The sequence below is a fragment of the Ceratina calcarata genome, unplaced genomic scaffold (assembly GCF_001652005.2).
Source record: "Ceratina calcarata isolate Rehan_Ccalc_2016 unplaced genomic scaffold, ASM165200v1 scaffold60, whole genome shotgun sequence".
In the NCBI taxonomy this organism is placed as follows: Eukaryota; Metazoa; Arthropoda; class Insecta; order Hymenoptera; family Apidae; genus Ceratina; species Ceratina calcarata.
This window is the reverse complement of record NW_017177240.1, coordinates 1207634-1235315: the sequence shown is the minus strand read 5'-3', so window position 1 is coordinate 1235315 and position 27682 is coordinate 1207634. Positions and strand designations below refer to the sequence as shown.

General features: G+C 34.1%; 4 protein-coding genes across 14 annotated transcripts in view; 2 read left to right on the top strand and 2 right to left on the bottom strand.

Annotated features, from left to right (window-relative positions):
- Nucleotides 1-27: 27 nt before the first annotated feature.
- Idh3g (Isocitrate dehydrogenase (NAD(+)) 3 non-catalytic subunit gamma) lies at nucleotides 28-1766 on the top strand (the record flags this gene model as incomplete). The annotated part of the gene is made up of 1 exon (XM_018032891.2): nucleotides 28-1766. A coding segment is annotated over one exon (939 nt), but the record flags the coding sequence as incomplete, so codon positions are not given.
- On the bottom strand, nucleotides 1502-4874 carry LOC108629976 (putative ATP-dependent RNA helicase DDX10). Its single transcript, XM_018033009.2, has 12 exons — nucleotides 4681-4874; nucleotides 4423-4614; nucleotides 4069-4341; nucleotides 3881-4002; nucleotides 3603-3804; nucleotides 3362-3524; nucleotides 3105-3288; nucleotides 2857-3033; nucleotides 2548-2777; nucleotides 2279-2475; nucleotides 1798-2201; nucleotides 1502-1698 (listed from the first exon to the last, which is right to left on the bottom strand). Exons 1-12 carry the CDS (start codon nucleotides 4774-4776, stop codon nucleotides 1569-1571), a joined length of 2370 nt encoding a protein of 789 aa, XP_017888498.1. The 5' UTR covers nucleotides 4777-4874; the 3' UTR covers nucleotides 1502-1568.
- A 2993-nt stretch (nucleotides 4875-7867) lies between these two features.
- On the top strand, nucleotides 7868-8723 carry LOC108629928 (chymotrypsin inhibitor-like). Its single transcript, XM_018032890.2, has 3 exons — nucleotides 7868-8025; nucleotides 8276-8379; nucleotides 8524-8723. Exons 1-3 carry the CDS (start codon nucleotides 7920-7922, stop codon nucleotides 8608-8610), a joined length of 297 nt encoding a protein of 98 aa, XP_017888379.2. The 5' UTR covers nucleotides 7868-7919; the 3' UTR covers nucleotides 8611-8723.
- Nucleotides 8724-10845: 2122 nt separating this feature from the next.
- LOC108629934 (cholecystokinin receptor type A) overlaps nucleotides 10846-27682 on the bottom strand; it is a 24844-nt gene continuing 8007 nt past the window's right edge. For 9 of the 11 annotated variants that reach the window (XM_026817695.1, XM_026817696.1, XM_026817701.1 and 6 more), the window contains 8 exons: nucleotides 25129-25243; nucleotides 19492-19689; nucleotides 17922-18107; nucleotides 17129-17307; nucleotides 15469-15696; nucleotides 14749-14993; nucleotides 13949-14079; nucleotides 10846-12848 (listed from right to left, as the gene is read on the bottom strand). In XM_026817695.1, the coding sequence (XP_026673496.1) occupies nucleotides 12811-12848; nucleotides 13949-14079; nucleotides 14749-14993; nucleotides 15469-15696; nucleotides 17129-17307; nucleotides 17922-18107; nucleotides 19492-19689; nucleotides 25129-25243 (1320 nt within the window). In that variant the 3' untranslated portion in view covers nucleotides 10846-12810. The remainder of the gene's footprint in view (nucleotides 12849-13948; nucleotides 14080-14748; nucleotides 14994-15468; nucleotides 15697-17128; nucleotides 17308-17921; nucleotides 18108-19491; nucleotides 19690-25128; nucleotides 25244-27682) is intronic. The other 2 variants (XR_003389792.1, XM_026817704.1) reach the window with 2 other exon arrangements.

Below are 27682 nucleotides of genomic sequence, written 5' to 3'. Positions count from 1 at the left end.
ATATAATTTTTTTTAATATATTTATAGGTTTTCAGTTATGCAGGTGTACCAGTAGATTTTGAGGATATTGAAATCGACCCAAACGCAGATGACAATGATGACTTGCATTATGCTATCACATCGATTCGTAGAAATGGTGTAGCATTAAAGGGAAACATCGAAACTCGTAGCACAGAGGCTGAGGTACTTTCTCGAAACGTTGCTCTCCGAAATCAGTTGGATCTTTATGTAAACGTCTTGCACTGCGTATCATATTCAGGAGTGAATTCGCGTCATAAAAATATTGATATCGTCATTGTCAGACAAAACACTGAAGGAGAATATGCTATGCTGGAGCATGAAAGTGTGAAAGGCGTTGTAGAAAGCATGAAAGTGATCACAAGTGCAAATTCCGAACGTGTTGCTAGATACGCATTTGAATATGCTAGACGAAATGGAAGGAAGAAGGTTACCACAGTTCACAAAGCAAATATTATGAAGCTATCTGATGGATTGTTCTTAGAAACGTCGAAAAATGTTGCGAAAGATTATCCAGACATTACTCATAATAATATGATCATTGATAATACGTGCATGCAATTGGTCTCCAATCCACATCAATTTGATATTGTATTAACGACCAATTTATATGGAGCAATTGTATCGAATGTAGTATGCGGTTTGTTAGGTGGTGCTGGCTTGCTAGCAGGTAAAAATTATGGTGATCATTATACAGTGTTCGAGCCTGGTACTCGTAACACTGGTACAGCCATTGCTGGAAAGAATATTGCTAATCCTATTGCGATGTTAAATGCTGCCGTCGATATGTTACGTCATCTTGGACACAAGACTCATGCTACTTTAATTCAGAATGCCATTAATAAAACTATAAATCAAGGTGTTCATACTCGGGACCTTGGTGGACAAGCTACTAGTAGAGAAGTTGTTGATACTATAATGAAACACATCAAAACAGCATCTGTTTAAGACTGATAAGATATATTTTATTGATACAGTCTTGCTTTTTAGTACAAATATTTAGTTGATTAGTAAAAATATTATAATCACTATATCTGAGAGCAGTAATTGCATGTCCCATTAAAGCAGTTCTATAATATTGTGTAAATCGCAATCTGTTCAAACCAGTTTCTAACTTTAAAATGACAAATTTGATACTTGTATTATATTAATATTTTATGTAAAATAATAAAGATTGAAACATTGTAAAATATATATTATAAGTACTAGTACAATTAGAAATTACGTATTATAATTATCTATATGAGCTGTTTGGGATATACATTATTCTTCGCATGCATCTCGTCAAAAATATTTCCTTGTGATTATGTCATATCTATACATCTGTTTAACTTCGATCATGACAGTTTATTAAACAAATATTGGCTTGTAGTGATATATACTGTATACTAGTCGATATAATTTATTTTACTTCATGTAAAACATTGTGATTTATTTGATAGATCGATGGTATACGCAATAATTACTTAGGCAGTAACATTGTTATAAAAAAAAACGTTGTACAATAGAATATACAAAGATCATTAAAATTCTGTATTACAGGTAAGAATCTAATGTTGTAAAAGTTGCAATGCTAGTTCCTCGTCTGCTTTTAGATTTGTATCATCTATCACGGAAAATGTTTTTTGCTTTTTCTTCTTTTTGTATTCCTTTTGCGTTATCAGTTTTCGTTTAGGTGGTCTGTAAAAAGAAATTATCATTACCAAAGATGATGCTAAAAATAAAGCGATATATATTTTTTTTTATAACATGTTTAGTTATTGTATAGTTTTAAGGTACCTATGTATTTCGCCGACTTCTTCGCTTTCGTCTGCACTTTTTGATATATCGGAAGCGTTCGATGTTTCATCATTTTCTTGTCGTTCACCGTAAATTTTATCTGGATCTGGTAACCAAGATAAATCTGGTCCACTGGATTCGCTATCGCTATTATATTCATCTGCAGTATCCTCAATTTCATCTTGATCGTCTTCATCAATAGCCTTCTTCTTGTCAATAGCTTTTAATTTTCGTTTCTCTTCTCTATGTTTTTCCTTTACTTTTTCTTTAAAGCGTTGCTTATCAAACTTATCTTCTTCACGTAACACCTGTTTAGCTATTTCTATATTAATTCCAGAACTCTCTTCATTCTCGTATTCTTTGGCTAATTTCGAGACTTTAACTTTGGCAGGATTCAATAATTCCTAATAAATAGAATATTTTATGAATATGGCTCGAGGAATCATTGTAATTGTAATCGTATAGAAAAAGTGTATCATACCTCACCCTCCTCATTAAAAGTAATTTTTTTGTTTGGTACTATCTTTTTTCGGAGGATCTTTTTAGCTACTGCGGTTTTTGTAACTACTTTCTTCTTATTTACACTTTCGTTCTCCTTGTCATTAACAGTAACTGATATATCATCCAAATTTATGTTTTTTCTTTTTACAGTTAATATATCATCATCATCACTATCATCTGTACAAAACAAAGAATGTGACATAGTTATTATTTATAACAGTTCAATTGTCAACATTTTCAATGACGTACCAGCTACAAAATCATTCGAAATTGCTGTTTGAGATGCAATTTCTTCTTCGTTTTCCTCATCGCTACTGTGATTATAATTAATAATATTTCTTTGTTCATTTTCATCATTCTTTGATTCAGTGTTTGTAACAATCTGCCTTTTTTCTAAATTTTTATTACTTGATTGCCGTTGTTTTTGATCTATTCTTTGAAGGAATCGAATCCTTGGGGGTATAGCTAAGCCTAAAGATCTAGAATCAAATTAACTAACTATAAAATCATAATTACGATTATTAATTTTTAATACTTGTTAGAAATATTCATGATCACCTTGAAAATGCATCAGTATTTAATGCACGAACATTGAAAACTTCTTTGTCTCTCATTAAAAACACAGATTTAATGTATGCTATAAATGCTCTTTGTGCACTCTCCTTTAATGAAACATCTCTTGCCAATAGTGCTTCCATTTTACGTTGTGGAGATAGCAATTTCTTTGGATTAATTCTAAATTAAAAATCAATATTTCTGAACAATCCTTTGGAACCAATTACATTAAGAAAGTAATTTTAACTTACTGTATCATGGATATTGGAACTTTTCGTTCCTGCAATTTCTCAATCATTTTCTCTTCAGAAGGTAGTAAGACTAATAAAGATTCACCGCCTCGTTGAAATCTGGCTGTTCTACCCGCCCGGTGTATATACGCGTTTACATCTTCGGGGCAGTCCATTTGTACAACCCAGTTTACAGCAGGAAAATCTACAATTTATTTTATTGGTTCCTAATAAAGTTTCTTTGAATCCTTTTAATATTTCTATATAGGAATCCTTACCTAATCCACGAGCAGCAATATCCGTGGCAAATAAAACTGCACATTGTTTCTTGCAAAACGTCTCATAAATCTCCATTCTTCTAAGTTGATGCAAAGTACCATAAAGTGCATATAAGCTCACGCCAGGTCGTAAACGACAAAATACCTCATACACATATTTGACCTATCAAATAATTAATATTTACCATCGTTCTCATTGTTTAATAATTTGAAAAAGTAATAATACTAAGAAGATGTATACCTGTTTACAACTTGAAAGAAATACAATAATCTTTTGCTTTAAGTGATTTCGTATAAATGACCATAACATAGACATTTTATCTTCTAAGGCGCAAACAATGTAACTTTGCTGAAGTGCCTCAGGTGTAGTATGTGTGGCGTGTTCATGTACAGATACGTACACGGGATCTTTCAAACTTAATCTGGCTAAATCTCTTATAGATCTGTCGTAAGAAGAAATGAATATAATGTAACTACATGAAATAAATATTGTATGTATTTTATGAGAACTATACAAACTTCGTCTGCGTTGCAGAAAATAAAAGAGTCTGTCGTTCCGATGGTAGATTCTCAATAATAGAATTCATTGTTTGCTCGAAACCCATGTCTAAACATCTGTCAGCTTCGTCCAGTACTAATATCTACGATTTCAAGAAAAAATATATTTTAATTATTAAAATTACTTATCTGCATGTTGCAGCACTTACCTGCATATTTACACAATCAAATAATGGATTTTCATCCATGTGTTGTAACAAACGTCCAGGAGTACATATAATAACGTTACACTGATTCACTCGTTTTCTCTCAAATTTTAAATCCTTTCCACCAATAATAAGACCAGCAGAAGTATCATGATGCTTGCCGACTTTACGTAGAGTTTCATATATTTGATAAGCAAGTTCCCTGGTTGGCGTAATAATTAATGCGCCAAGTCCATCTAATCTTGTCCATTGTTTGCAATATAATATCTCTAAAACCTTAAACGATTAAAAATCTATATTATCTATAATTAATATGATAAAAATGTCACACACAACAAATTCAATTAATTTCTTTACTGGAATAAGAAATGCTAGGGTCTTCCCACTGCCAGTTTTTGCTGCTCCTAAAATGTCATTGCCTCTTAATGCTAATCCAATACTTTGCCTTTGGATATCTGTCATTTCAACATAATCATTTTCTGCCAGACCTTTCAAAGTTTTTGACGACAGAGGAAGGTCTGCAAATTTTGTGATTTTCGTTTCATCAATCTGCAATCATACAACTTTCATCAACATGCATTTCTTTTCAATTGAGATCAGACGATTAAAGCTTACCGCATCATACTTGGACTGTAGTTCCGATATTATTTTTGTTTCAGGTATTTTCTTTTTTTTCGGATAAAATGGTTTTACTTTCTTCTTGTTTGACATTGTAATTATACATTCAGTACTTGATTTGTCTTAAACACGTTGTGTGCAACCATGCTATGGAGGGTATCAGTATCGGTCGAGCTGTATGTTCACAAGCTCGGAATTTCGTCAACTGGCTACGGCTACGCTACGCGGCGCGTCGTGCCGAGCGGCGCCTGATGTTAGGCAAGTAGCAAGTGGTAAGTACATCGGGAAGATAATGCTACCAGAGAGAAAATTTTCTCTCTCATGCTACTATACAATATTTAGTCAAAGATCGTAAAATAAAAATGCTGAGATGTGTTTCGTCAAAATCCGGACGCAATAGAATCAAATATAACATTTTTACGAGATCGTAATCCTCGATAGAAGCGAGCAGACAATTTCAAGAATGCCTCACAATTTTTATTCCTACATTATTTGAATTGGAAGAAAATTGCATCTTTCTTGTATCTGGGAACTAGAGCTACAACTTTTGTCTGAAATATGTCTCGCTAGGACAAAGAAAAAGTTTTTGCAATAAACAATTTGATTAATATAATTAAAACAATGATTTAAGAAAGTAAGAGGCTGTAAAGTTAAGTAGAATTCGTAGAATTCCTGTATTCTTACATTCCAATGAATAACAATATTTTTATAAGCATTCCTTCGATATCATTAATTGTAATAGAAAGAGTAAATCAAATCTTTATAGAGAATGACTGGAAAGAGTGGATCGATATTTACGAGCAATATATAATTCAGAAGGATTTTATTGCAGGCAATAAAGTCATGACGCCTGCCCCAGGGATTCACAAATCCGAATATTCCGACCGTTCTCCAGTTGAATTCTCATTTTTTGCAACGTAGATGTTATTCCAAAAATGTAACAAATAATATAATAAACGAAAATCTAAAAAATCATTATACTTCTACAGCTCTCTGTTCCTTACAATATTAAACCATATTAACTCTGTTCAAAGAGTATTTATGTACAAAATAGGAAAATTTCTTCTAATAAGCGTAAAAAAGAGTACAATAGAAGTAAATTGAAATTACGTCGCGTGTATGCGGACAAAAATCGGTGAACTTTTGAAAATATTTTATAAACGTGATGCAACATAATTTTGATTAATGGACTTTGAAACGGGAAGCAAGTACGGCAGAAAGTTAACTGAAAAATGGAACTTCCGAAAAACCAATATCGAGGACAATTTTTCATTTTCATTATTTCAGTTTATTCGTTAAAAGTTTTAGTTTTTTCCATACTAAAATGTCATACACTTTTCTATATTTTTCATTTAGAACGCTATAACACAAATTACAAATGGAGTCTAGTATTTCGAGCTATACATATGTATATGTATAGTTTGATAAATTATAATCCTGATCTGGTAAAATATGTAGTAGATCCCTCAAAGCTATGAATGTTATTCATCCAACCTGAAATTGATTGCATAAGGTGATACTTCCCCGTTTAATCTATTTCGCGGATGATGTCTCCTCAAGTTATGCTGAAGACATGGAATGCTACATGGAGCGCACTGGGATGAAAGAAGATAGCGCTAAGCTACAAGTTGTTAATCCTCTCACGCTAATATATCGCTTTGGACGTGTACAAAATCGCATCAAGAGGATTTCATGAAAAACATTATTATATAAGTTAAAATATCAATTGTACATGAAATAAATAATACAGATTTTTAACCATTTCCTCTAGAATTTAAGTAGCAGACTTTAGATCCGAAGAGTTTCAAACTGTTTTTAATGTCAATTATTACATTTCGTTGTTGTTATAACTGCAACGAGTTTTCTAAAATAATTCAACATTTGTTCACTTTGTCACAAGGAACAAGATGTTTAACAATTTATATGTATAACGAGCAACGGTAGGAAGTTAACGGTACTGTGTTTGTTTTTAAACAGACGAAAAAAGAAATGCATCTCAAAAGAATGCACGCTCGTTTCGTTTACTTTTCTTTGTAGGTGTGTACTATGTAGTACCCGCCGTTGGCATAGATTAAATTCCACTCTTCTGGAAAGCCATGCATGTTTGTATAAACGTGTGGCTCGCTCAACAATAAAATGCGACCTCGCAAGGGGAGAAATATCTCTGAACGATAGAATATCGCAGATTGCGAAATAAATATATTTTTACCAAAGGACTTTCTTATACGTTTGTTTCAGAATTTCCAGTTCTCTCATATCGTCGTTCCAGATACGATTATGCCATTTTTAATTGCAACAGATACAGGAGATATAAAAGTAATGGCGAATATTATTAGGCGTGCAGTGCGAGTTTCTCCTCTACTCGTTGATTAATTGATTCGTTGGCAATAAGCTTTTCAGATTAGTGCGCGCATGCTTAATTGATTTACGAAGTCGTTTTTCTCCTACACGATGCCTATCGATTTTCGTTTTTAGCTTCAGTCAATCTGATATAGGTGCTTCGCATTTCCATTATCCCTTACTCTTATTCGATTAACATCTAACGATTAATATCTGTGCTAAGATATAATGCAATGCTATTTTATAATGGAGTAGCGCAATTGATGCAGATTTGATTTGATGTAATTTTGAGTTGATACAGTATCATTGTATTATGCACGAATGCGTAAGGCCGTGCAAACAGAATGAGATGTACCATCTGGAGGGTTTCCTTCTGAACTTATCGTCTTGTAAACAAATTAATCACTAAAGTACAGTAATCAGATAAAATCAACAGTCAGATGCAAAACATGTTTCCCTCTTTTAATCATTTTAATATTTCAATTTAATCGATATTTCGCGAGTTTACCAATTATTAAAGAAATAGAAATGCAATACGATATATCATTAATAATAATGATTTAAAAGATGTAGCAGCACGGTAGAATGATTATTCAAATTTTCCAGTTTAATATTAATTGACGGCAAAGGTGCAAAAAATTACCAGAGTAGCTAAGATGTCTAATTCTATTTATTACAATCATAGGTAAATTCGAAAGAACAGTAAGAAGTTGAATTAAATAGATTTGGTTTATTAAACGACTAAAGGAAAATTTCATTAATCAGCGATAATGTATTTGCTAAACAATTTGCTCTCTGGATCTTCTCGTAATTTTTCATTATCAACTCATTTTAAACCGTCGGCAAACAAAGCGAGGAAACAGACAATTGATTCCCTAGTATAAAAGAGAGCAATCATGCTTGGAGGTTTCGTCAGATTCCAACGAACCAGAAAATACACCAACGTCGATATGTCTCGCCTTCTTCTTGTATTGTTCGCCATTTTGGCCATCTTCTCTGTTTGTAAGTAGTGCAAAAATAATAAATTATATATTAACTGGTTTCTTTGTTAGTCGCTAAAAATCCATATAACTTACACATATTTTCAATTACCTCGTTCCAACGAATATCTGTGTTAATGAGAATTTTCTTTATGAATTGTGAACGCTGTTGGACATAATTTACTAGGAATTTGTAATTTCATTAATAATATTGGAACCTTCCTAATTAAATAACTTGGAGCATTATAATAATACTTAATGATCGTAAATAGCTGCGATGGGGGAAGGAGGTGCTTGCCCGCAGGATGAAACCTGGAATTCATGTGGTAGTGCCTGCCCACCAACTTGCAAAAACCCAAACCCTATCTGTACTCTGGTTAGTATTAAATTCTAGTGCACCTTTCCGCGACAAGTGCACATAAAAGATTAAATCTGATACTACTTTCTTTTATAATAAATTCTCATTTATTTCATGCACAAAATTAAGGAACCAAGAATTAGCCGAATCATTATGTTTCAGCAATGCGTCCCCAGCTGCCAATGCAACCAAGGCTTGATCAGAAATAATTCTGGAAAATGCATTCCAAAATCTAGATGTTCTGCCTAATTAGGCACTGTGGAAATTATGCAAAAAAACGACGACCACAATTCTTTTACAGTTAAATTAAGATTTATTGAATTCAATGCTCTTATGTACATATAAAAATTAAATAAATGTATTCCTATTCACCTGCAAATGTGTTTACTACTCAATTTTTGCCCATATACAAAGTAAAGATATAAAGTATAGAATAGATATAATATATAAAAGTAAAATTAGAGTAGAACAATATGAAAGTAACAGTAGGTGGATACTATAATATACAGAAGCCAAGTTGCATATAGGAGAAGTACTAGTGTTGTGGGGCCATCCAATTCGCGTAAGCAGACATAACTTTGAATCTTCTGGGAAATAAGGAAGTGCTGAGTTTCGAGAATTTCGAATTTAACCAGTTACGAAATGTTGAGCAAACCTCTTCGAAATGTTTTCCAACTACATTCCGTAGTGTCCATTGAAACTCTGAGGGTGGTAACAGAAAATTCGCAGATTAGGCAATTTTGTATATTGGAATCTTCAGGAAACTCGTAATTTGATGAATACATCGATCAAATTATTTAAAAGTTCTATATATTTTTATTTAATTTGCAAAATGTCGTGTCAAGGAAACATATTTTATTTCACAGAAGTCCATCAGATTGTTACGAAGTTACGTATTAAAATAATCAGGTTTGTTTTCATTTCAAAGAGGTAAATTTTTCTGTAGATTCGTATAGCGCGATACAGAAATTATTCTGGTGCCTCAGATTAATTCGGCACGGAATGAACTATAGAACACAGTGTTTGTATCAGGAACGTTTTTATGTGCACGGAATAACTTGGATATCGAAGTCGAGTTGACACAATTACCTTTGAAATTTATTATATTGAGCCATGAATCCATGCAACTAGAATACTTTGGACAGTTTATTTTTATTGCAATTGCAAAAGTTTTGTAACAAAGTTTACTTATATACTTGAACTGAACTAACTGAATATAAATCATTGAACGTGAGGGAAACTGCTTACAAATTGAACTATAATACAAAGTGTAAGGTAAGAAAAATCATGAATTTATGCTAGGATACAAACTGAGAACTTGAGGTGATTCTATTTAATTTTTTTTACCAAAGTATAGAGTACGCTCATGTTTCAGCGTTCCAATCACACGCGAAATAACAGTTAAAACAATGTGCAATAACGTCAATGCATTTTTATATTTATTTCACCTCCCATTTGCATTTATTTTATAGTTGTCGTGTAGGCACGTGTAGTTTTATGCGAATTCGAGTACACGAGCACGTATGCATACCTGTGACATTTTTTAGACTTCCGTGTAGTCGTGGGGAGCATGCGAAATATTCGATGATTGTCGCTGAATTATCGAGGGAATGCAAATTGAATGAAAAAGACACGTTTTTCAGATAACCGTGTACATGTATGTATAAACGTTTGCAAGGTTGGACAAATATTCGTTTGATCTGACAATCAATGATGACCATCGCTCGGGTGCATCGCACATGATTTTTAAATATCTACGCTTTTCGCTGTTTCCAACTAGGCATATCTATTTGCACAATGATACGTCACGAACTAACAGGAAATTTACCAAAAATATTTAATTAATAATTTCCTGCTCAATAAATATTTATTCATATTTAACATAAAAGAGAAACAGACTATTGTTCCAACACAATTAGACAGAGAGATCTGATCTTTATTCAGATATGATGCACGAAGTAATTAACAACCGGTTCATATTAATTATCATATAAGTTTAAGCGTCGATCGTAAATAATTATTCTGAAGAAGGCGGTGACGTGAAAATCTACGTCGAATGATAAAAATTCAAATACCTCATTGTTTAATTAAAATGACATTTAATTCAAATTAGTAAATCTATTTCACCGGAATGAGTTGAATGTAGTTAATATGTATAAAATTATAAATTCAGATTGTCAGTGACTTCCTATAATCATATATTATTTTCCATTACAGTTAGATTAACACTTTATGAATTCATAAATGTGGACACGTTAAACGAAAATTATTTTTCACGCGTAATGCAGTATGAATAAAGTTAAATGTAACATGTATCAATAGAATGCAAAAATAAACCATTTGTAATGTCAATGTGGAAAACGAAATCTAAACAGGAATTAACTTTTCTACTTTAAAAATCATAATTTGTATTTCACTTTTGAGATTTCGTGCGTCTTCAGACATTGAATGAATTTTTTATCATTTCTGTGCATACAGGTTTTTATAAATGGATAAAATCCGCAGTCTAAGTATTAGTACATAGTAATAATACTAATTTAAACGTGAATTTGGAACGGGTTTCTATTACGATTGCAACGACTTGGTACATACGAAATTCAAAGATTTATGTATTTATTTAATGGAATCTCAGTATATACATATGTATGTTACATCAATATGTTTCTTACAATCACAATTACCGATAATGGTTAAATCGGGATTTTTATTACCTCCATTGTATATTGTACATGAATGGGACATTTCTGTTAGGGTCAGGACATTTAATACATTTTCGAGTCGCGTGAGTTATCTACATCACTTATGCAATACGACATTATACGTATAGCTCATCGGCTAGAAAAAGAAAAATTCAAAGGTACTTATTGCGTCAATCTGGCCATTAAATATAATAACGAACATTTTTACTACTTATTACTATCACAGTTAGATGAAATCTTTATCTTATGCAACGAGAAGACATCGCAGCATTCTGCATCGATGCAAATTTCGATTACGATTAATCCGGTTTTTACAGAAGTGCTTGTGGGCAAGCGTTTTATAATAACATAAACTGGGAAGCTAATATGAATCTAACATGCCAATAAAGTTGTACTTGTCATTCTCATTAGTCATCCCATAAGATAATTATAGTTATTCACTTGATACAATAATTACGTAGCATGCATAAAAATAAAAATCTTCATTCAGTTCACAGAACCAATTCAAAAGTCCAATTTTACTCATTCTGTTATTCTTTACTGTCTCTTTGTCACCTCATACATATTTCATATAGGATGATCCAATGGTGTATTATCCGCATCGCCAGTTCTCGTTATTCCTAAACATCTTTTAAACATGTCTATTTTGTACTTCGTGATGAACAAGCAACAAATACCGAAAAATATGACGAGTTTCATTTTCCAATAATAAGTTAATTTTTATGCCCGGTATTTGGATTATATTATATGCGGCAGTTTCCGGTGCGTATTTAAAACAGCAAGATTGGTAGACGTTGCGATAATCAATATTTCAATAAGCGCAGATTTAATGTTTTTATGTGAAACATGCCAGATCCTTCCATTTGCTAATTTTTATTTAATTAGTCCAATATTTAGCTCTCCACGTTACGTTTAATGGTGAAACGTTCGTTTAATTCATTCGTGGAAATTACGTTCAACAGAAATTATAACGACATAATATTTTTACGAAGAGAGGTCGTTATGGTACGGAGTGCAAGAAATTAATTTCGCAGGCGATCACGTTTCTCTGTAACAGAAACGCGAATGCTTGATAAAAGTCGGACGCATTTAACGAAATGAGAACTTGCGAAAGATAATTACATGTTTTGTGTTATAAAACTGTTCTCGTTGCACTTCAATCATGGTACAAAATGAAACGGAATACTTAATTACCTGACGAGATCTACACGTATTAAAACTGTTTACTATAAAAGTAGTTAATCAAATTCAATATTTATTCGTATGTATTATAAAGATTGGTTTACAAGTCACATAAAAATGTATAGATCGAAATCCGGACGTATTATTTCTAAACAAGAAAAAAATCTAAATACAAAATTTACTATTATTTTCAAGCAGATTACTCGTTCGTTTGTTAAAATCATTTTTAATTCAATGGACATTGACATATCGTATAAAATACTTAATAATAGATCACTTACGTCGTGCGATTGAAATATACGACTGCTTGAAAACTTTTGTACGTATCTACCAATTGAAAATAGGATTGGAATGCATGATCAGTCAGTAGAGCAAGGTTGTACGCACGCTGTGTACCTGGGATGCTCTCAACGAGTAACACCGTGGATTCTTGTTAGCGAGGCAACAGAACTCTGTCAGTGGAAGGACGCCATGATATCTTTAAGAAATAGTCATCTCGTTTGTCACCGATGTGCAACAACGGTACGTTCGCCCTCGGATTTCGATCGTAACAAGAGTTCAGCCTGCACTACACGCGGTCCTCCTCCTCCAAGAGCCGCGTCACTTCTGTAAACACAGCGTCACATCTCGTGCAATTTCTTAATTTGTACAGTGTTTAATTGAATCGCGTTATCAGATAGAAGTGTTCAAGTTTCAACCTCGTCGGAAATCGATATACCGGGAGAAGGTGTGGGAGCTAGTTTGTTCAACGCGAAATAAAGAAGACTGTAACTTTCCTTATATGGAATCGCGTGTTGGCTTTGTGCAAATTTAAAATCTATAGAAACATTCAACTGTGTTTGTACGGTAATTGTTTGAGCTGTTTGAGTTTAGGAATTGAAAGAAAATAGGAAAGAATAGCGATACGCTTCGGCTATGGTGTGTCCCGTTTACGGTATAACGCGCGTTAGCTTTCAGGGTAAAGTGATTCGAGCTTTATTTCGAACCCTTTGAAAGTTACGATGTCTAGTTTAATAATGAACTTCAGGACGAGGTCTCGTGATGGAAACACAGGTGAACTGCAAACTGAGTTTTACCCGAAATTCTGTAATGTAATGACTGGTGGAAGTGTATCAGAAAGTATGTAGATCAGCATTCGATCCATTACTAGTTTATCCTTACTTCCGTAAACCAGGAATTAGGGATAAATGATTAAAGTACCTTTTGTTGATGCGAAATGTGCTCGGACAGCAACGTGCAATTTTCGTTGTACAGTCTTATACGTAGTACGTACACATTTGGATTGAATATACGTACATTGAGATAAATAAAATTAAAAATAGTGTATAAAACCTTAGGCTACAGAATCAGATAAGACAAGGTGCGTTTAGACCAAACGAACCTCGTTCGACTTCCATTTCGAAACATTATGTTCCTTCCTTTTTGAATGCAATTGACAATTTGTGACGGAATGTTCGTATCACTTGTAGTCCGTTTGATCTAAATATTTCTATTGTGCTTTTAAAAATAGAAGACAAAATAATAAAATGTGCTGCAATTTATTGCGCGGTACATGCATTTATGAATGACGTCGTTTTATTAAAATTTACACTGAAATTGCTTTTTTGGCTGATGTATTGATCTGCAGATAAATGAAACTAGGCAAGTCTGCAGAGTTTGAAAATGCGTTCACATAGTCTAGCGAAAAATTAGACAAGGCGCCGTACCGGATCTGGTGAGAAGAGAAGATTTTGCTAGGTACACCGTTGACTCGTTTCCGCTTAGTTCACTGTTGTTCCCAACTTGAGTGGCATTCCTGATCGTTGCCATTGCGATGTCGCTGTTTCGACATCCTACTCTAAAATTCGAGCACAATAGTTTTTCCCTGAACAAATCCGCGCGTCCGTACACACATCGATTTTAATCCAGTCCGAGAACTATGCGCCACGGTAGTGAAATTGTACATTTCAAACTTTTGATCATCGATACCCAGGAAAATGTTTCACACAATAACGTTAGATAAAACAATCCGCAAATTTTCCTCGGAGCGCGTTAATTTAAACAGGTTTCAAACTTTTCCTTTCAAATTCAGGAAGCGCGCTAATAACATTTTGTAACTGCAGCGTTCGCCAGCGAAGTTGAGTAATTACGGCCGATTTTTACATTTATGCCACGATTAGCAAATGGCGAATAGAATTCAACTAGTTCGTTACTTAACAATTCCGATACGCAGAGTACCTTTAGCACAAAAGTAAAAAACAACTGTCGACTGTTTTCATTACGTATAGCTTTGTGGCGTACATAAGAGGATGTTTAAACAAGAATATCGAGTTGCCGCAACAAAGGAGAATATAATGGAGGATGAAAAATTATTTACGGGCTTACTAGAAAGAAAAATGAAAAAAAGAACGCAAAACGTGACGTATGTGGTTTTAATTAATTCCAGCGTAAAAATAATATTCGACAGAACAGGTGTGTGGCTAAAACGTGTGATGTTTGAAAACGAGAACTGCGTTTGATCACTCACCTCCAGCAACGATGGCAGTCGAAAAGACTGAGGAACGCCTGTCGAAATTTTCTGTTCATGAAACAGTACGTGATAGGATTACAGCAGCTGGAAATGTAGGCGAGTAACTGCACGAGACTGATACCGGTGCTACCGACCATGGAATAGACCAGTTCCGGAGTAAAAAGATACCAGGTATTGATCACATGCAAAGGCGCCCAGCACACGAAAAACTCCAGCACGATCACAAATAACATTCTGATCACCTGAAATCCGAACGTCGGCAATTTTTGAAACAGAAAGAATAAATTGTGTTACTACGAATTTGTTAGGTGCACAAATAAGTTCTGACCCATCGGTCGGGCAATTTTCAAATCCCTTCTCTGAAAAAGGTTTTCAAAGTAATGTTACAATTGTTAATTGCAAAGTATTCGAAATTGCACACCAAACGATTGTTATATTTTAGATGGAACGATCTTTAAATATTCTTGTCATAATCCACCTTTTTCTCACTCGTTCATGGATTTTACAGTTGACAAAATTCTCGTTCTTTGTAATTCATGTCTCGTTATAAAGATATTAATGCCACGTTACTTTATAGCAAGAAGAAGATAAGAATGCATACATTTAAATGTCTGTAAACGTTGATAATAAAAATGACGAATAAGATATTGATAGATCTTTTATTATTTCATTACGTACGAATTTACAATATTTTCAACTTTCTAGTGGTTCACGCACCTTCTTCTTGGCTTCGATGCTCTTGGTCATGTAGTTGCTACGTATAGCGTGTTGCCTGTCGAATGAGTAGCTGGTATTTTGTTGTTCCTCATTGGTAGAATCCTTCGCGTCTCTTGACAGGCAGTTACCATCATTGCCGCGGGCCGGAACCCTCGTTTCGTGAGAAAAATCCGATCTCTCACATTTCCTAGCTAGCACCCTGGAGACCTTCGGCCGTTGCATGCGCGTCTTTTTAAAGAGATCATAGATTATGTCATTAATGTTCTGTTACAATAACCTGTGACTTGAAATAGTCTGCGATATTGATCTCCGATTTCACATGTATGTCTTGATTTTAGACACTTTATTATTTTGTAGAAATGAAATAGAAAATAGTGACAAATGTGGGAACATGATAAATAAATATGTTCCGTAATGACAGTTGCTCTTTAATGATCATAAGTCTCTGAACGCTGTAAAGTTATTCTCGATTTCAACTTGCTGGCCAAATTTGATTCTAAGTTAGCAAGTCGTTTGAGAATTATAAATTGCGTTTCTACCTGTATATTTAGTCTCACGGGCAGAGTTAATGCTCTTTTATATAAGTGGAATGGAAACGTCCTCGAATACGTCGAAACTTGAGAACGGGTAATCTCCGCTTATGGTAATAATTACGCAAGTGGAATTGAGTGAGTAGTAGGGAATCGACGAAGTATGAATTTCTCGGGAAAAGATATCAAAATGCAATTGGCGGACTGTCAACTGGGAATTGAGCAGCAAGAAAATTATTGAATTTTATGTAGTGGAACCTTTCGCATTCGATATAATCAGTCACGTAAGAACGTCTTTCTACGACAAATATAATCTGATTTATTCTTAGAATAGATAGTACGTTTACCAATAGTGGTGGAAAAAATTTTCCAATCGTGGATCTAACAATAAATCGAGGCAAACTGAAAATAGATCTGATTATGTAAATATACTACAAGAACTAAGTAGATTAATCAGAAGAAGATGTTAAACGACTAAGGTAATTTCCATATAAAGTCTTTTAAGATATCCACTCTTCGAAATTGGATTAAAACGAACGAATAGCGTTCCATCCAGGCAAATACTACAAGTTCCAAATACCGTATATTTAAAACATAATTAAAATCAATTTTATAAACGTCACAATATTTTCTTTCTAAATATTTATAATTGCATTTTATTTCGGAATTACTGGGATATTTTAGTGCTTAAAGACCTGTAGAAATATTCAGCGTTGAAACGCTGCGAATTTGCGTTTTATTCAATAAATGTAGCTTAAAATATACGTTTGTAAATATTGCACGATGTGTACTTACAGACTTTATTAAACTGGACAGCACTAAACCAATTTTGGTCGGATCTCGGGAATGGTAGGTATGACTTTCATCATTATAGTTGTTTTTGAAAAATATTACCAGTTTATGGAAACAACGTCAACACTCATAGGAGAACGGAAATTTAAAAATCACATTACTTCAATTTCATTATTTCTTATGTTGTTTCCATCATACGCTATTAATAATTCCTTGCTGTCTGGTTTTAAAAGATTCAGAATAAACTTCCGCGGCCCCTCGTCAATCCGGTTTGGCGTCAGTTAAAATCTGACGACCCACTTTTTAGCCCCGACGTCATTCGATCGCAAATTTCTTACCCTTGACGGCGGTCCTAGCGAAGCTCCTTGGATGTAACCGTGACTGGAGGCTGAAAATCCTCGTCTCAATCTCGAGGAAGCGCCACGTGAATTCAGGACGACAGTGGTGTCTGCGCCACGATTACCATCTTTGTCGTACGTTGAATTTCGCATCCTTCCGCTCGATTCCATTTTCTCTACTGCAAAACAGAGCACGTTATTTGTTCTGGACATGCACAAAAACAAGCTCTCGTAACATTTAATGTTTCTTGTGCAATCCGTTTTCTTCGATGCTGTATTTCCATTAAGATACGTAGAATTTATTATGACAAAACATGGAAATTTATTTCTGACTTGAAAAATTGTTTGTCAGTAATTTAGTGAACAATAGATCCGTTCAATGTCAGATTAGTGTTTGATTTTATCCTCTTTATACACGAAAATCTATTTAATCGAACTACTGCAGAAGCGCTCAATTTTCGATACGCGAAAATAAAAATCGAGTGTGGTTCCGATTTTCTATTCGACTCATTGTATCCGAGAAAATTGAGTTTGCACAGTCTATTGAAAGTTTCTCTTGGTTTGATGTTTCTTTGAAGGTAATTAATTTTCAATTAAACGTGAGCGACAGGATAAATATCAGATTAAATGAAATGAGTCAAAAGCGTAAAATAAAAATTTTCATTTTCCTTTCGCTTTAATAAAACCAAATCAAAATCTTCTGGTGAAAAATCAATTTGGACTAATTTGTACGATAGTGTTGAGCATTGAGGATGAATAACAGTTTCAGTGTATAAAAGAAATATCCACTCACGACGTTGTTGACAGGACGACGTTTGACGTATCTCCTGGCGCAGACCACGCCAAAGTTTCGCTGCGATCAAAGAGTACGCCAGACTCATCACGATTAAAGGAACTAAAAGAAGGGTCCCGTCTAGAAACAGATTGTACGCCCGCTCGGTCTCGACGTTAGGCCACTCCTCGCGACATTTACGCCTACCTGGAACAGCGAACGCCAAACTTTCTATAAATTTTTACGAGATAAATCAACGGGGATGAGCCGGAGGCGGCAAGCTAAAGCGCAGTCAACTGTAATTCGAGATTTCTAAGAAAAATCATGAGAGGATGAAAATGGAGGGAATAAAGACGGCCACGCGGAGAATGAAAGTCTACCTAAAAGAGCTCCATTAATTATTATTAAGGGTGATGCTTGTAAAAGTACTTTCAAGATCGCTGAATCGTGATGTAATTGTGAAATTACGTCAAGACATTGATGTTATATAATCAGTTCCCGAGTGTCCTGTATCATTTTAAAAATTTCGAAGTATAAGAACCAATGGGAATTGTTCACACGTTTCTATACACAGTATAATATGTAGGAAAGTAAATATTTCTGCGAGATAATTTATTGCCAGCATAAAAGAGAATTATTTTCAAGAGAGAATAGAGGAAGGTGCCTGTTTTTTTTTTTATTGCAGTAATTTATCACCTACACCCACAATCATTTATTATACAATTTTAATCAATTATCTTTATAAGCATAATAAATCGTGTCAGTATACAATAGTATGTCTCGAACGTATTAAAATATTAATTGTATTGACTGTCAATTGCAATAAAATTTCATCGATACCACACAATAACGTTTATTCCATCAATTTATACAGACCAGTTCCATTTCTGCTTTAATGCAACAATCGGTTATGGATGGCACAGTACGAATATTCCTCTATACATGCATATGTGTAATAGTTCACAAATGAATAGGCTTTAGAATTTCAGAAATACTTCAGGGGAAATGTTAGTCACAAAACGGGTGATTGAGGACAACAGTTAATTTCATCATTGAAATAATATTTGTAAGAATCCTTGAAATTTCACCGTTATTAAAATTTTAATGACACTCTCGAACATATCTCTTTGCGAACTGATCGATTCGTTTTGAACTTTCTCGTTTCTCACTGACAAGTGCATAATCAAGTTTTTTTTTAGCACTGTTAGACAAAAGGTACAGTATAACATTTCTGAATACGGAAGGTCTGCCGATGAACTTGAATTGTCGTTCTGTCTACCGCGTATGCTGTGCAAGAGCTCTATATCTCGTGAACGAATGAAGATATTGACACTGGGCGATATACGTTCTATTCAGCGGCCTACTTTCTTCTACCCTTTAAACTGATGTCTGTTAAAAAATTTTCTGTCCATGTTTTTATAGTACTAGTAGTATTGGAAACTACTGAAAGATTTGTATTAGCAATTGAGCATGTGTGTAACAAAATATACAACTATCCAAATGCTTCATGTATACTAAATTGCTTCCCTTCACAATTTTACACATGTTTTAAAAAATTGTAATTGTAAATATGATGGAACAAATTATTTACCTCCACGTAAACTTTTGAGCCGCGATACCACGAGGATCGGTGCGTTCCAGGTAAGACTGGCTGTCCATACCAGGACGATCATTTTGTAAGCGTGAAATCGGGTTTGCCATCTTCTGGACTTCAACGGCCGACAGATTGCAAAATAACGTTCCAAGGAAATCGCGACTAGTGTCCAAACCCCTACTGACACGGACACGGCTGAAAAGGATAAAAATAAAAGTCGATTCCACTTGATATTGAACGGTAGACAAATTCTGATCAAAATATTTTTACCCAATATTCATGAAAATTCATAAGTACACACAAATGCATCTACGATATTTCCATATAAATATTTCTTATTGAAAAACAGAGCTACCAATCGATGTTCGACCATGAAAATTGAAAAGGAGTTTGATTGCTCTGAATAGCTAAATGTGTTATCATGGGCAACGAGAAAAAGTGGGAAGATTGAAAGACTACTTTTTCATAGATACGAAATGATTCAACGACTTTATTATTTACATTTGTTTAGTTTTTCGCGTACATGAATGCAAAATTCGTACAATAAATATAATAATATATTAGTATAAAGCTATCTACATCACATGACTTCAATACAATTAATTGGTTCCTCTTAACTGCAACTCGTGGACTGAAGAGTCTCTCTCTGGTCGGTTAACAACGTTTGCAATCGCAATCAGTCGATGGTAAACGTCGAACAATTTCTAATCTAGGATATGGTTAATTCCCGTAAGCTAAATAATCCCTACAGTTGTACACTGAATCTTCGATAATTCTGTGCCATGTTCGATCGAGAAATCATCCATGAAATTGCTTCCCGTCGATGCCTGTGGCGAATCTCTAAATTTATCCCCTTTATTCCGAGCATTATATAAAGCGCCGTTTGTTCCGCCTTATAATCCAGAAATAGTGATGAGATTTTTCGCATTGTGTTGAAGGAATCGGTCGCGAGGCAAGATTGCCTCAATATCCAGCTGAATCGTAACAACCGTTTCTCCCCTTTCGTGGAGAAACGTACGAAAATAAACAGAATTCTTTGCACCTCTGGTTTAGTTAATTACCTCCTTACCTCTGGTTTAATTAATTTTAGTTAATAAAATAGTTATGATTTCATTCAAAAGGTATGTAGCGAAATAAAGAACTGTAAAAAATTACTCCTGAATGTTGCGATTCAAATTATATCTGTTTTATTTTTCATATTATTTTTTAACTAAGTCGTCTCAATCTCATGATAACAAGCTTGAAACTTCAAAGGAATGACGATAGGTAATTCGAGCTTTCTGTTCAAATGTAACTTACTAAACTACGTCTCTGTTAATTACACCGTTTTCAGTTTGATTAAGACGCGACGATCCGGTTTGCGACTTGTGTCAACAAGAGGCACTGCAGCAGAATAACGCAGTAGTTGTGATGAGAACTGAAAGGATTTCGAGCAAGACTGAGTTAATGTGATAGTTGAAATGTCTGTGATAAATGACCATTTTATATGAATTTATATACAAACCGGACATCGTGTATACATGAATAATAATTCAAAACTGTCGCGGTGAATGTCATCTCGAATTCAAAAGGGATTCATTCAGGAATATATAGCTATATATATAGGGCTATATATTAATTAGCAATAGGTACATACGTGCATATATGTATATTCAAAATACAAGTGGAATTTATTTAGATTTGAAGCAAAGTGAAATCGAACCACGACATTAATCGTATATAATAGTAAAATTTCGCTTCCAGTGGATGTTTTGCACTCAAACGTAGCTGTACTACAATGTAATTATCGAACGTAATGCTTGACTACAAATTAAATCCTTTTTTAATGGTGATGTTACAGAAAAGCTTCCCTCTTGAAATATGTGTAATACATGTACTGTTTTTGAATTTTTTGCGTTTTGAATGTACATACGTACTGCATGTCAGTATGAACCATCAATGTGTACATACGTATTTCTGTAAAGTGATATAATCATTCGTATTCCACTCCACGATTTTTCCTTTCAGTTAAAATAATACAAGAAAAAAATAGATTCTCGTCAATATACACGTACTGTGACTCCTATTTATATTCGGACACAGTTCAAAACGATTTAATTTTTTTTATATTGGATTGAAGAACGTAATACGTGAGCATACTTCCTCTACTTCATATAGCTAAATCAAGGCGCAGTACGCTTTTAATAAAATCAATAATTAATTTAATCGATGATATAAATTAGATACATTCAATTTTATATGTCACGTTTAATTAGAATGAATTCAAACAGGAAAGCTATAACATATCAGTAATAATAAAGCATACGAATGTATTACATTGTATTCGTATTAATCAGAGTTCATTATTAATAAACCATCGATCTTGATAAAATTGTTAGTATATATTCGTGTGTATATTTCAGATGTTTTTTTACCAAGCTTGTGATAATTGTATCTCTGTTCGTGTGTATATTGAAAAGGACGAAAACAATGCTTGGACCGAGGCATCGTATAACATTTATTCATCACGAGATGAAACTCGCAAATTGCAATCGCTTTTAAGCAACGCTGTTTAAATTACTTTGAAAGGTTCGACCATTCGGAACTAACAAAAAAGCAAAATAGAATTCCAAGTCCCGCGGTAGGCAGTGTTTTCACAACTCCGGATGCGTTCTGAAACAGCGTGCATTTTAATAAAGTGTTAATTAATCACGTCAGCATGTTTTGCGATTTTGTCATTAAACGAAACAAAATTTCCGATGAAATCCTTTGACAGCCTGCGAATCGCGTAAAAACCAGAAATACTGCAATGCGGTAGAAAAAGAAATCCCGCATAACTATCGAATTCAAGTAAATAAATTGTATAAAATCCAGATAATCCGGATCACGCAGTTAAAAATGATTTTTTTTTATCGACGCTCGTAAATAATCCAAGTGCACGGTTTCAATCACGGAAGCTCGTAGCGACCTTAACTGAACCCGTGATCTTGCACCGAGGCTGCGGCGACGGGAAACTCCAGCTCTGGTTTCACCTCGCGAACGAGCCATTCTTTCCCAGACAGCGGTTCATACAAATCTTCTCCATACCTGCTTTCCCCACAATAGAAATTAATCTCCTGATGCTCGTTAAGTAGCAAAAGGAAAAGATAACGCACCCTGGGTAATTCTACCCCTCTGAGGGTTCTTTCTGATATTTTAAGGAATTGATTTCTTAGGATGCTTCTAACGTACAAAATTCTTTTGAGAGCTCAACGTCTCTTGCTTTTCGGGTGATTATGAAGGGGTACACTTTATGAATAATGATCTTGGAATAAAACTTTTTTAATATAGATATTAATACTTTTTCGCTATTATTGAAATTGAAAATAGAGCAGCTATTTCTGTTTTAAAAACCTAGTGCACGTCTCTTCCCTTTTGATTGCTTGATTATAAAGGTAAGAACTTGGATCTTTGACGCTGTTAGGAAGCTGCAATCTTCTCTTACGCAAAGAATCTACAGAACTTGTTCTTTGCGGAACATCAATTTTTACTTACGTCTTTGCTTGAGTCTAATTTCAAATATCTACTCTGTTACCTTTTAAGAAAAAACCTTTGACAAGTCTTCTTTCTGATAAGTAGTATTCAATCTTCATTTGACATTTAAAGGATTTCTTCTTTAAGATTTTCTCCTCGAGATTATCGTAATAAAGTAAAGACGTGTAATCGAGAAGAATCGTTTACTTAAATTGGATTTGTTTCTCTATGTAATCGTTTCTTATAATTAAAGGGCGTTTTTAATTAACGTAAATGGATTAGCCAGAATGAAAGTCAACGACACAGCCAGTAGTACTTGTTAGGTAGGCACAAAGTTCTTTAAGCAGCAATAAAGTTACCTTTGACGAAGTCTCGTAAACAGAACTTCAACAACTAGGAAACTTCCTGTTCAAGAGGCGTACCTTAGTTTCATTCAACATATTCGCCTTAAACACCTAACAAGTAAAATAGCTGCTAATTTTCATGATTACTCTAATCTCTACGAAATTCTATTAATTACATAAATCGAGAACATTTTTTATTCTCTTTTATTTATCATTTGCATCAAACGGGTAACAAATAAAAAACGAAACAATGGACTTTGCATTATATTATTTTGTCAAAAGAACAGTTGTGAAAGAGCAAGAATAAATATGAAACGTTTAATTAAAGCAATGGAACTCAAACTGTTGCGAAGCTTATTTCTCAAAGGAATAGTATAAAGTAATCAAAAATCGTATTACAATTTCTGTTTTCCATTGCAACCTACCTTTTCTCTTGTTTCGTGAGATATAAAATTCTCATTCTCTCCGAAGCCCGCGAGGCACTGATAGCGTTTAACTTTCACTCGAGAAAGAAAAAACTCTTTCCGTCTTAATATCACCGTGGAAATAAAGTTTTTTTATACCTACCGTAAACTATCAGCATTTTATTATTCCTTTTCCAGTGCCATTCGGCACGAGACGCTATGGTAACGTCCTTTAGTCACGAAATCTTCGCAAAAATTCAGGAACAAACACGATGGAGAAGTTAAATGACATTCTTTTTAATTACAATAACAAATAGAATGAAATGCATCTTATGCAATAAATTGTTCTTAAATCATGAGTTTACATATCATGAATTTATAATCTCATAATTTTATTCATGGCGGTTCGAACGCATTTTGAATAATATACGCTTTTGCATAATAAAACGGGCAGATTTTAATCGACGCGAATGCACTCGACAAATTATGAAAACGACGAGGAAATGTTCATCTACGTAACTCGTGTAATATTATAATTATTCTTACATGTACCGCTTAATGTTACTACCAGTTTGCACTCGGATAATCACTGCGCTTGAATCGTTATAAAACGCTCTGCAATAACACGTTTTAAGGATAATGCATATTATTTCTGTAATTTTCTTCCCTTTCAGATCTCATTTCCTTCTGCCGTGTTCCATGGACCTATGTGAACTATTGTATTCTATGGTATTTAGCAAAGATGGAACATTTCTTTTTTCGGTTTAAAATGGTGACCAGAACCCGTAACATGAATTTCATCACACTAAATTATGCAAATTATAGGGTTGCTAGTAATCGGCCGGCAAATAGCTTCCAAGCGCTACGGTATAAATCTTTGTTAAGCAAACTAAATACCTACATGGGCTGTGAACACGATTTACAATATAATTGCCGGCATAATTACGTAAGTTTATTGAAATAATGTTAGCAAGCAAATTGGATCAGCATCGTTAATTAGTTTGGCCATTGACCTGAAATGAAAATCCGATAAACTTTCGCCTGTTCAATTCAGTGCGAGAGATGTTTAAGGCAAATATGTTCCCAAAAAAGATTAACGATAAATAAATAGCATAATTAAATTGACGTATTTAGATAAATTGTTAAGACAATTAAATAATAAATAGGTAGATTGCGCGAGACGCTGAATTCATTGAAAATTTAGTGTAGATAGATCGAGATGCCAAATTTACAAATGACTCAAGGGATTCCGGATCTATTTTGCACGCACACATAGAAAATGCATAGCTTCGATTAGCGGCGACGCATGGAAGGCACGTGCCACGTTTTCTATGTATGAATGCGTAGTGGCGTAGTGGTTCCAGAGTCCCTAGAGTCTCTCACATGATACGTACCTTGAAAATAGGATATGAGTTTACACATCATCAGGCCGAAGACGAAATTCTTTAGCATCTGTCCGAGAAGCGTAAACGGCATGCAGAAAACACCTAGTAGCAGATCCGAGACCGCCTAAAACGTCACAACGATAATTTCAAATTAACAATAATTAGTATATAATTAGAATACCTGAACTATGAAATACTCTAACTTATTATTAATGTGATCATTTTATCCTTTTGCGTAATTAATTAAATTGTATAAGCTTGACATTTAGAATACTAACTGTGGGATGAAAGGATGGATGGTATTTAAAATTAAGCTGATAAGTCGAATTAAAACCATTCAGAATATTAAACTTTGTAGTTTTTAAGGTTTAATCCAATATGAGTATCTAATGCAATTGTTCGGTCAATTTACTTAACAAGGACCTTTGCTCGTCTCTGTGTAGGAGGAATTTTAAACACGGATCATGAGCGCGAGAATCATTGTGGAATTGAACAAATAGTGTAGGCAGTAAATCGAAACTGGAATACTAATGTGTACACAATATCAGATATTCTAATTTAAGGTACCGTTGATCGACAGACAGAACATCGCGCTAGAAATTCAATATACTGAACGAGGCTGTCAGGAATTCTCATACTTCCTATTGCAAAATATTCGTACGATAAGAAATCATTCTTTCTTCATTTTAATTCAATTCGTATACAAAAATGTTGATATCAGTTTTTGATAAAGTACGCTTATATTCATGAATGAGTGATTTTAGGATATAATCGAATTCGACGTTCGGACATCGATTGAAGACTCCATCTTGCGAATCGTGTTTTGTGATGTTAAGATGGTAAACATAAAAACTGTGGAGGCAACCCGTGGGCAAAGTGCACACTCGTGTTTCAAGTAGAAATCGGTCGGCCGAGATGATTGGAGGAAGCTTCAACAGCCGGCTTAAACTATCCACCTTTTAGCGATCCATCATGTCTCTAGTGAAACAACCCTTGCAAGTTTTGGAATATTTAACAGGTTGCACGCGTTGTGTTGCACGATGCTTGTCGATTCCATAAACATGCGGGTCTTGGTTGCCACACTCATGATTAAATCACGAATTTTGTGCAAAATCGTACTTTATGGAATTCAATTTGATTACAGAGATTCTTCTCTAAATGAAATAACGTGTAATATTAATTAATTGGTATATATGAAATACTCTAACTTATTATTAATGTGATCATTTTATCCTTTTGCGTAATTAATTAAATTGTATAAGCTTGACATTTAGAATACTAACTGTGGGATGAAAGGATGGATGGTATTTAAAATTAAGCTGATAAGTCGAATTAAAACCATTCAGAATATTAAACTTTGTAGTTTTTAAGGTTTAATCCAATATGAGTATCTAATGCAATTGTTCGGTCAATTTACTTAACAAGGACCTTTGCTCGTCTCTGTGTAGGAGGAATTTTAAACACGGATCATGAGCGCGAGAATCATTGTGGAATTGAACAAATAGTGTAGGCAGTAAATCGAAACTGGAATACTAATGTGTACACAATATCAGATATTCTAATTTAAGGTACCGTTGATCGACAGACAGAACATCGCGCTAGAAATTCAATATACTGAACGAGGCTGTCAGGAATTCTCATACTTCCTATTGCAAAATATTCGTACGATAAGAAATCATTCTTTCTTCATTTTAATTCAATTCGTATACAAAAATGTTGATATCAGTTTTTGATAAAGTACGCTTATATTCATGAATGAGTGATTTTAGGATATAATCGAATTCGACGTTCGGACATCGATTGAAGACTCCATCTTGCGAATCGTGTTTTGTGATGTTAAGATGGTAAACATAAAAACTGTGGAGGCAACCCGTGGGCAAAGTGCACACTCGTGTTTCAAGTAGAAATCGGTCGGCCGAGATGATTGGAGGAAGCTTCAACAGCCGGCTTAAACTATCCACCTTTTAGCGATCCATCATGTCTCTAGTGAAACAACCCTTGCAAGTTTTGGAATATTTAACAGGTTGCACGCGTTGTGTTGCACGATGCTTGTCGATTCCATAAACATGCGGGTCTTGGTTGCCACACTCATGATTAAATCACGAATTTTGTGCAAAATCGTACTTTATGGAATTCAATTTGATTACAGAGATTCTTCTCTAAATGAAATAACGTGTAATATTAATTAATTGGTATACATAGCTTTATAGAATATGTGCATCCATATGAACATTTTTATAAATGCTTAAAAATCCGTAGCCTACTTGTGATATTATCTATCAATGAAGTGAGGAATTATGCTTGCAGTTTCGTAACTTCTATAAATGCCAAGAGACCGACACTGTGTTTCTCTCAAACAGTTTTGTATTCATTATTCAAAGCCCCCAAAGGATGAAGACTCTATTGTGAAAGATGTACATTGTGTAGAAACTTTATTTGAATAAATCTATTGTCCAGAGAATTTCTATTACATCGTTTATTACACACTTATCACTTTGTTCAATCATGTTTCATTCTCTTACTAAAATCCTGTTTATAAAAATGAACTAGTTTTAAAATGGTA

Bases quoted from the DNA above. Each gene is read 5' to 3' on its own strand.
- LOC108629976 (XM_018033009.2), bottom strand. From the start codon at position 4,776: ATGTCAAACAAGAAGAAAGTAAAACCATTTTATCCGAAAAAAAAGAAA. The intron at 4,615-4,680 runs GTAAGCTTTAAT...GTATGATTGCAG, and splicing joins TACAGTCCAAGTATGATGCG to ATTGATGAAACGAAAATCAC. The intron at 3,525-3,602 runs GTATACATCTTC...ATTATTTGATAG, and splicing joins TTCTTTCAAGTTGTAAACAG to GTCAAATATGTGTATGAGGT.
- LOC108629928 (XM_018032890.2), top strand. From the start codon at position 7,920: ATGCTTGGAGGTTTCGTCAGATTCCAACGAACCAGAAAATACACCAAC. The intron at 8,026-8,275 runs GTAAGTAGTGCA...GATCGTAAATAG, and splicing joins TTTGGCCATCTTCTCTGTTT to CTGCGATGGGGGAAGGAGGT. The intron at 8,380-8,523 runs GTTAGTATTAAA...ATTATGTTTCAG, and splicing joins CAAACCCTATCTGTACTCTG to CAATGCGTCCCCAGCTGCCA.